At 42.0% G+C, this 9,432-nt stretch overlaps 1 protein-coding gene across 1 annotated transcript in view; it reads left to right on the forward strand.

Annotated features, from left to right (window-relative positions):
- Nucleotides 1–6,141, forward strand: part of NAALADL2 (N-acetylated alpha-linked acidic dipeptidase-like 2) — a 48,362-nt gene extending 42,221 nt beyond the window's left edge. Inside the window, exons 2-4 of the mRNA XM_008594417.1 lie at nt 4,062–4,123; nt 5,376–5,527; nt 5,716–6,141. Coding sequence (XP_008592639.1) covers nt 4,062–4,123; nt 5,376–5,527; nt 5,716–6,141 — 640 coding nt within the window. The remainder of the gene's footprint in view (nt 1–4,061; nt 4,124–5,375; nt 5,528–5,715) is intronic.
- The last annotated feature ends 3,291 nt before the right edge of the window (nt 6,142–9,432 follow it).

The raw sequence follows: 9,432 nt of genomic DNA on the forward strand, positions 1-9,432 counted from the left end.
GACCCGCGGGATATTCAACGAGGACCCTGGAGGGGGGAGTAGGAATTGGATGGGACAAGAGACGCAAGAAATGGAGACAAGACAGTATTCTGATCAAGTCTCGTTTATTAGCCAGAAGGTCACAGTTTATATAGACAGCAGGAGGGAATCAGCAGATAATTAAGTATGCAGATGTTTTCTGGGAAAAACCACAGGGCAAATCATTCAGGGAAATGGAACATTTCTCAGCTATCTAAAGCAGAGCAGCAGGTGATCTATGCCTAGGGCTGTGCAAGCAGTAAGAAGGAGAAAATGGCGGAAAGGTCACAGCATTATATCTTTAGTGTGAGAAGGCTATTAGCAGGGCTTCATGACCCTGGGCAGGCAACAGCCGGGCTCCATGGCTCCGGACACTTTCCTTGATGTATGTATGTGGAGAATGACAGAGCTATGGTCCCTCTTTTTCTTTTAAGGATACATCCTATTGGATCAGGGCCCTACCCTTATGAACTCATTTAACCTTAATTACTTCTGTAGTGGCCCTGTCTTTAAATATAGTCAGTCATACAGGGAGTTAGGACTTCAGCATAAGAATTTTGGGAGACACATTCAGTTTATAGCAGACAGAATTGGAAAGGATGAAGATTAGAACGAAGCAAGTGAGGTCAAGTGTATCTGCCTCGCTCCCTCCCTCCCTTCCTTCCATCCATCTGTCCATCTTTTTCTTTCTTTCACATTATTAAAATTACCATTTATCTTGACTACTGACTGCTGAGTTTCTTGGAGCTTCCTTATATTTTACACCTGAGTCAAGTGTCTTTTTCGCCTGACCTTTGTCTTGGCCCTTCTCAGCTATGTTTCCCTGGGTTTATGGTTCACTATGAGTCTTTTTGTAGGTGACTTTCCTATTCTTGAGTTCTTAATTCTGCTTCTTTGTGTATTGTAAATGTCTCCAAGTAATTTTTTCCCCCAAAAGGGTTGAATTTTTCTGAGCCTCTGCAGTGCTGCTGAGCAGGCACATGGTGTGGAGTGTAGTATGGGCCCCGGAGAAGGCTGCCTGGGTTTTAATCTTCATTCTACCACTTACCAGCTCTTTATGCCTGTTTTTTCATCTCTCAAATGGGCATAGTGGTATCTACCTCATGGGGTCGCCATTAGATGAGATGAGTTAGTACATGTGAAGTACGTACAGTAGTCCTGGGCACCTAGCAAGAGCTTAATAAATGTTGGCTATTTTTACTAGAGAGAAGATAATTTGGCTGGGGGTGAGCATGATTCCCCAGCCCCCAACCCCACTCCAAATGTGTAGACTTTTGTTTGCATTCTTCTGTTCATCTCTTCTTTTTCTGGCATTTAGTGTTGTAGCAAAATTGAAGCTTAGCCCGATTTTTTTCCTTCCAGGAAGGTCTAATTTTTCTGCCTACATGATTGGAAAAATTTTCTCTTGATTTTTGTTATTAAAAAATGTTTTCCAAATTCATGAGCTAGGGATCCTATTCTCTCTGTCTACTTTTGTATGTGTTTGAAATTTCAGTAATAAAAAACCTGAGAAAATATCACCAAGCTGTGTCTAGGTGTGAGTTTCTTCCCACTGATTTTGCTGGAATGTGGCGGATCCTTTCAGCAGCCCCTGTAGCTCTCTGTTCAGCTCAGGACCTGCTTACTTACATCATTCTTTATTATTTCTGGTCTGTTGGTCTGGTCTCCCTCCTTCAGGAACACTGATCCTCTAGCTCTTGGATCTCTGTTCTGCACCTTCTCTGTTATGTCCTGTCTCATGATCTTCGCCTGTGTCTTTTGCAGCTGCACACTGGTAGAACTTCCTTATCTCAACACATTGCATGTTTACAGTGTTGACTCTAACTTTTCCTGGTTTCCATGTTAATTTTAATTCTGCTAATACTGATTTAGTTTCTTCGTAATTCCTAGATGCATCCATCTCCCTTTTCACCTCGGCCTGTTTTCTTCTTCTGGCTTTCTGTTATTTCACAGATGGAGCTTTAACCTGTATTGTGTGGAGGATTCACCTTTCCTGGTGTTTACTCTGATACTATGTTAAAAATTTCGGAGACTTTTTCTTCCTCTAAGACTTCCTGAGAATAACGTTCTTTTCCCAAGCGCTGTACAGCCCTTTTCATTCACTCCATGCTAGAATTTTTTCCTTCATTCCCAAATGAGACAGGTCTCTTCAGACTCCTGAAGCCATGATCATTTTTTAGAGCAGCTGGACTGGTCTGAGATGGGCTTCTCCCCTGTGCTCACTCATTGGTTCTTTGAGACTCTGAGTCCATAGAGTGCACAGAGAGCTACATTCCCCAGCATGCACTGCACCTTCCTCGTCCTGTCCGGGCCTTTGTCTTTCCCAGGATGCAGTGCACCCTGGTGGGGCAAGACTCTGCCCCCACCTCGTGTGTCCCACTTACCATCTCTGCATGATGGTGGCATGGAGGGGAGGGAGTACTGGGGGAGCATTGCCCTGGGTGCCTGGGCAGGCAGCTCTCATTTTTTCCCCTAGTGCTTTTTAAGATTTTCTAACTACTCTAAAGGACGTTTACTACTTGTGTAGTAAAATAAAAAAATTGTAAAGTGGTACCCAGTATTTATGGAACAGCTGCCCAGTGTTTAAGATCTGAATCTAATTCCAGGTCTCTGAGGCAGGAGTGGGTCAGCAGGACAGGTAAGAAACGTCTATCCTTCTCTTATTCTCGTTTCTCAAATCCTGGTTGGTTTTCTTAGTCCAGCTGCATCTGCCTTATTATTTATGGAGATTCCTCTCACATTCTGGTGTTAGCTTATCCTTCAGCCATTGGTTTTAGTGTTATGAGTTTTTCACCTTTTTAAAAATGATGTCAAGGGCTGCTATATAAATGCCTTTTTGCCATTAAAAAAAATTGTGGTCAAATACATTTAACGTAAAACTTTCCATCTTAACCATTTTTATGTGTACATTTCAGTAGTGTTAAGCACGTTCTCATTGTTGTGTGACCGGTCTCCAAAACTCTTCATCGTGTAGAACTGAAGCTCTGTAACCCACTACACAATAACGCTCCATTTTCTCCCCTTCACTCCTCAACCCTTGGTACCCACCATTCTACTTTCTGTCTCTTTTTGCCATTTTTTATTTTTTAGAAAGCTATAAATTCACTGTTCCTGAAATTTACTATCTCAATAGTCACCTATTTGTTCAGCACATGTTACAATAACGCCCCATTTTCTCCCCTTCACTCCTCAACCCTTGGCACCCACCATTCTACTTTCTGTCTCTTTTTGCCATTTTTTATTTTTTAGAAAACTATAAATTCACTGTTCCTGAAATTTACTATCTCAATAGTCACCTATTTGTTCAGCACATGTGCACTGAGTGCACTCTTTGTCAGACCATGTTCTAGGCTCTGGGGACACAGCAGTGAGAAAGGGCAGTATGGTCCCTGCCCCTAGGAGCTGACATTCTGGGGAGGAGAGAGATGATAGGTAAATGAGTGAGCTGAACGGGTTCAGATAGTGCTAAGACCTGTGAAGACAGTCAACAGAGTGATGTGTGGCAGGAGTGCCTTTGGGCGCTGCTTTGGCCTAGGAGGTCCCAGAAAGCCTCTCTGAGCAAGTGATGTTTAGCTGACCCCTGGGTTTGCGCAGGAGGCCTCCTCCCTCCATGTGAAGGACTAGAGGATCTGCACTCTGGAGAGAAGTGATGCACAAAGCTCTAAGACTGTTGATGAACTTGGCTCATCTGAGGAACAGAGAAAAAGACCACGAGGCTTGGGCATAGTGAGCAGCGAGAAGAGGAGCGTGGAATGAGGCTGGGCAAGTGCTCGGCTCTGGCGCTGCAGAGGAAAGCCAGGAGGTTTAGATTTTATTCCAGCTGTAGTAAGAAGCCACTTGAAGCTTTGAAGCAGCAAAGTTATGTGATCTAACACTTGACATTAAAAAAGCCTTTTGCATCAAAATGTAGATGGGTTAGATAACACCGTGCACAGCCACACACATGCATAAGCACATCTGCCTCTGTTATTTTGCTTCTGTCAACCAGATTCCCTTGGGATGTTAAAAGTGTGGGATACTTATAGATTTTTTTCTTTGAGTAGCTCTAGTGAAAAGGCTGATGAATATGATTACTTTGTGAATGGAACATCTGAGACCCTGAAAGGTTGAGTTCTAATTCACATGAGTCTGTTTCTACCTTTTATCATTTATACCTGCTTGTAGACTGAGAACAGAATTTCCAGAGTAAATCAGCTAAGTTTGAAACCTATGTATTCTAATGACAGAATTGCTATGGGGGAAAGAAATCTACCTCTGATTACTCCTGTCCCCATTAGTAAGCATATCAAAATATGCTGTAATAATAAGTGGCCCTTAAAAAAAACAGTATTAGAGTAGAAAGTCTTCTGTGGCGCCCCCCCCCCCCACCGGAGTTGAGGGAGGATTAGAAAAATGCTTTTAGTTTGCCAGGTTAGTATTTATAAAGGTGTTTCTTTCTAGAATGGGATGAATACGTCTGTTCTTAGTGATGGGCTTCCTGACACCTGCCGTACCTAGCCAGCCAGGTCTGAAGGCGCGTTAACCTGCAGGCATCTTTTTTGAGCCTTAGTCATTAGGTCAGTTAGCATTCAAACCACATTTTCGGCAGCCTGTTTTTGATAAAATCTGACTTTTGGTTTTTATTGTAAATATTTAAAAATATTTTTTAAAAGTTAAAAAGTAAGAAAAACACCTTTATCTGACTTCGGTAAAATGGGAATTGTTTTTGTCTAGGGTTGCAGAGATAAACAGCTTGTGATGATTCTGATCCTTACAGAAACTAGTTGATAAATAGATGATCAGAATTTACACTTGGTACCTGTATTAATCCATTTCTGTTGTATAACAGAATACCTGGAACTGTGGGTGATTTATAAGAAAACGGAATTTATTGCTTACAGTTTCAGAGGCTGAGAAGTCCGAAGTCCAGGGAACACATCTGGTGAGGGTCTTCTTCGGTGGTGGCTTTACAGCAGTGCAGGGGTCTCACATGGCAGAAAATGCCAGAGCAGAGAGAGAAACTCTCATATGTTCTCCTTTTGAAGCCCTCAGAACCACACCCCTGACCATCGTTATTAATCCACTCACTACTGCACGGTCCTATAATCTAATCACCTCTTCAAGGCCCCACCTTTCAATCACCATAATAGGATTTCCTGCCTCAGCAGTTAAAGTGGGGATTAAGCTTCTAATACATGAACTTTGGGGGACACAATTCAATCAGTCCACAGCAGCACCTCATTGAAAACAAGACCCACTATGTATTGCATCGGGCCCATTTTAGGTAGGTCTCCTTGTACAGTGAGGTACAAATAGATCGTGAGCTATGAACGTTTTCTTTGGAAAATATTTGGCATCATTCTAGGTCTTTATTTCAGAAAACATCCTGGGATGGCATGGGCCCAAGTCACATTCCACAGAGCAGCTGAAAAATGGGACACTTGGCTCTTTGCCATCAGCCAGTGCCAACATAACCTGGGCGATTTTACCAAACTCCACTGAAGATGAAGCGACCTTAACAGAGCCAGAGGTAAGCTAGCAGTCTTCTCTTAGTGCATTCATGGCATGTGTGATGGCTTGTTCAATATTATAGTAATTATATTTGTAACTTGCTCATCTCTTTGTTTTAAGAGGAGACAAATTATAAAACGGAGCAATTGCCTGGAAAGACAAAATCAGCTGTGGCCTGCCTGGCACTTCTCTTGTTCTTGTGTCTAGCAGCTGCCATGGGTGAATTGTAAGCCTATGAATGAAGACTCTCCTATTTCCATTGAAATGGGAGTCATTTTAACTTCAAGTGGGAGAAATTCTAACAGACCCATTAAAATGATGCCTGTTGAGATGATGGGAGCAGTTACAATATATCATGTTGCTCCCCTGAATAATGGCTTCGTGGTGTGGCTTGTGCTAATACAAGCTCCTGCCACACATGCTCGACTCCTGCATGCTACTCAACCAGGCCAGGACCTGGGGGGCAGTGGTAAAGCTCCTGCAGGCAGTGTGCTGCAGCTTGGGTTCAGGCTGCAGAGGGTAGTTTCCCTTCCTTGTCAAGGAGGAGGAGCAACCCTGGCAGATCCTGATGACCAGCCGGGCTCTGACAGGCTTCGTGGACCATCATCTGCCCTCTTGGCCCAGCTCTCCTAACTCTGCCTCTAAGTGGCATCTGGAAGGGAGCCAAGTACAGCATTTCCGTTTGCCCATTTTCCTTTGTGTCATGAATGAATTTTTGTTTTTGTTTTTCTTTTGATGCACATGTCCTCTTGATATGGTCTTTTGAACTGGGTTGAGACCTACTTTACCCATATTAGAGGTTATTCTTAATTTCCATTGAAATCGTTTATAGCCTGAAGATGGTAGGCCACTCACAAAATCGATTTTGTAATGTTGAAAGCCCCAAGGCAGCTTCTTCGTTCAAATGGTCTTGGTTATCAATTGAAATTTTTCTCCAAGCTTCACATGATTTTATTCTCTGACAGTGACGTAGTAGCAAAGCTCTTGTAAAGGCAGTATCATTCTGCCTACAGATCTTTCATTAGCTTTTTTAAGGTGCCTTAGCAATGTATGAAACAAATAGGGGATGGGAATTTTTGAAAGGCATTTGGCTTCTACCTGTACTAGGAGTTTCAGGCTGGAAAAACCATGCTGCTGCTGATGTGTAAGTGGATTGGAAGGTAAGTCGGCGACTGTGTCAGTGGGAGCAGCCCTGCGGTCCTGTTGTTCATTTGGGAGACTGGGTGGCTTGACATTTGAGGATGGGGTGTCTAACTGCTAACGGGTTGAAGAAACTATAACATCCATCAATCTCTTGGGAGAGAACTTTTGGGGGTTTATTCCGTAATGAACATGTTTAAAAAGTCTTGCTCTAGAGGGAAATTAAAAGAGTAAGAAGGTGAGTTATTAGATCTTTAATAATCATCTTTTAGATCCTCATTGCTGGCAGCATTCTTGGGGCCATACCCTAATAAACTTACTTATTAGAGCTGGTGATATCCCTTACTCTGTGAATCCTTAGTGTTTCTTCTGCTTTCCCCTGATAGGTGCTTCCTCTGACCCTAAAGTTTGAGAGGCCATGTCTGTTGTTTTTACATAAAATTGTTGCCCACTTTGCCTCATCAGTTAGTAGCATTGGCAGAAAATAGTGTATAATCGCCCGTGAGAAATAACTAGCTCCCAAGTGCAACTTTTTAGAAATACCCTGAAGGAGAAGAACTAGGCACTTTGCCTCATCAGTTAGTAGCATTGGCAGAAAATAGTGTATAATCGCCCATGAGAAATAACTAGCTCCCAAGTGCAACTTTTTAGAAATACCCTGAAGGAGAAGAACTAGGCAGAGCTTTTTTTGTTGTTAGGAACAAGCATTAATTTCCGGTTGTCATTTTTGCCTGAGCAATCTAAGATATTGTTGGATGATTCCTCACAGCAGTGAGAGACCTATGGGGTGGGATGGTGCTTTGATGATTTTCTGAGAAGGGAGATGTAGAGTTATTTTGCAAAGACTCCCCTCATTTTCTGCAGTGACAACTCTGGTAGATGATTATCAAAACCCAAACAGCTGGTGTTGGTTGGACCCTGTTTTTCTTTTTAGGCCATTGTGCTTTGTTGCATTTTTGGTCTTAATAGATAGAGAAGCTAGCAATATCCACCCAATAATTTTTCTGTCTGGGAAAGGAAAATGTTTCCATTGCCTCCCTTCTGTACAGTTTGAAGAAATAAGAAGGAATGAATTGAAATTCCTTCATTCTAAAAGCCTAAAAATTCCTTAGGAGATGGTTAACTCTTTTGACATAGAGAATATAGTTCCTTCTGTGAGCAATCATTGGGGAACTAATTTTAGGAATTATGGTTATTGTGGTACTTTAGCTAAATAAACTGTTTTCTTCTAGTTTATTGTTTTGATCATGTTAGGTCTTTGGCGGTAACAATTAGGATACAAAAGGTACCTCCCTCCACTGCTTCTGGTGTACCATAAAATAACTTATATCTGGAAAAATAGTGCATTTTCAAACTTTGTTTAATTCCCAGCAGGATAAAAGCTCACAGAGCAGTGTGTATTTAATACATAAGTTAGAAGAGAACTGTGGTTGGCTCTGTTATCAAATGCAGTGACCTTAAAATTTTATTCTCCTGGGGCTAGAACTAGACTAAATGTGAAAACAAAATATTCTTCCATAATGAAATGACTTAGGATTGTGGTTTCACCCATTAAAATTACTTTTTTGACTCTCTAACACCATTTGAAGTTTGTTTAGACAGAAAAAGTTTTTTGTTAAGCTTTCTTTGTTAAATATGCCTTGTTTTAGGATAAGAAGGATGGTGTTTGAGGTAGAACCAGCTCTTGACCTTCATTGCACCCTCGTGATTGGAAAGATTGGAAATCTGACAACTCCAGGTCCCAGACTTTCTCTCAGTCAGGTTTCTAAATGCATAGCAGGGAGATGCATTTGTGTGGGTTTTGGAAGATCAAGTTCCTTCTGCTGGCAGGCAAGGTCATGGAAGGCAGGGTGTTTAGAGACAATTGCAGTGGCCAGACTCTATTGTTCTCAGGCCATAGTCCCACCTGCCTGGGTGTGCAAAGCTGTTTTGGTGGCAGCAGTGATAGCTTCCTGAACTTTGGATCCTGGCTACTCACAATGCTGTGTCTTTGAATCCAGAAGTCTAAGGGGTCTGTGACTTCTGTTCCTCCAGCTCTTTCAATGATTCTGTAAGCACCTATTTCCCTTATCAAATCCCTTTCTGTTGAAATACCTGGAGTGGTTTCTGTTTCCTGCACTGTACCAAGAATGGTTGGGCTGCTGGCACAGGAGAGCACAGTGCCATTAGGAGACCCATTCTGAATGACAGAGCTCACATGTGACCATGCATTCCCACCTTCCTGGAGAATGTATCTGAGGGACAACATCTTAAATTTTTAAAAAAATTCAGGTTTATTGAGGCATAATTCACAAACAATGTAATTCCCTTTTTTAAAATGCAATTTTATCAAATTTTTTTTCCTTTTTGTCTTTTTTCACTGACCGGNTGCTTCCTCTGACCCTAAAGTTTGAGAGGCCATGTCTGTTGTTTTTACATAAAATTGTTGCCACTTTGCCTCATCAGTTAGTAGCATTGGCAGAAAATAGTGTATAATCGCCCATGAGAAATAACTAGCTCCCAAGTGCAACTTTTTAGAAATACCCTGAAGGAGAAGAACTAGGCAGAGCTTTTTTTGTTGTTAGGAACAAGCATTAATTTCCGGTTGTCATTTTTGCCTGAGCAATCTAAGATATTGTTGGATGATTCCTCACAGCAGTGAGAGACCTATGGGGTGGGATGGTGCTTTGATGATTTTCTGAGAAGGGAGATGTAGAGTTATTTTGCAAAGACTCCCCTCATTTTCTGCAGTGACAACTCTGGTAGATGATTATCAAAACCCAAACAGCTGGTGTTGGTTGGACC

This window comes from Galeopterus variegatus, unplaced genomic scaffold (assembly GCF_000696425.1).
Source record: "Galeopterus variegatus unplaced genomic scaffold, G_variegatus-3.0.2 Scaffold10750, whole genome shotgun sequence".
In the NCBI taxonomy this organism is placed as follows: Eukaryota; Metazoa; Chordata; class Mammalia; order Dermoptera; family Cynocephalidae; genus Galeopterus; species Galeopterus variegatus.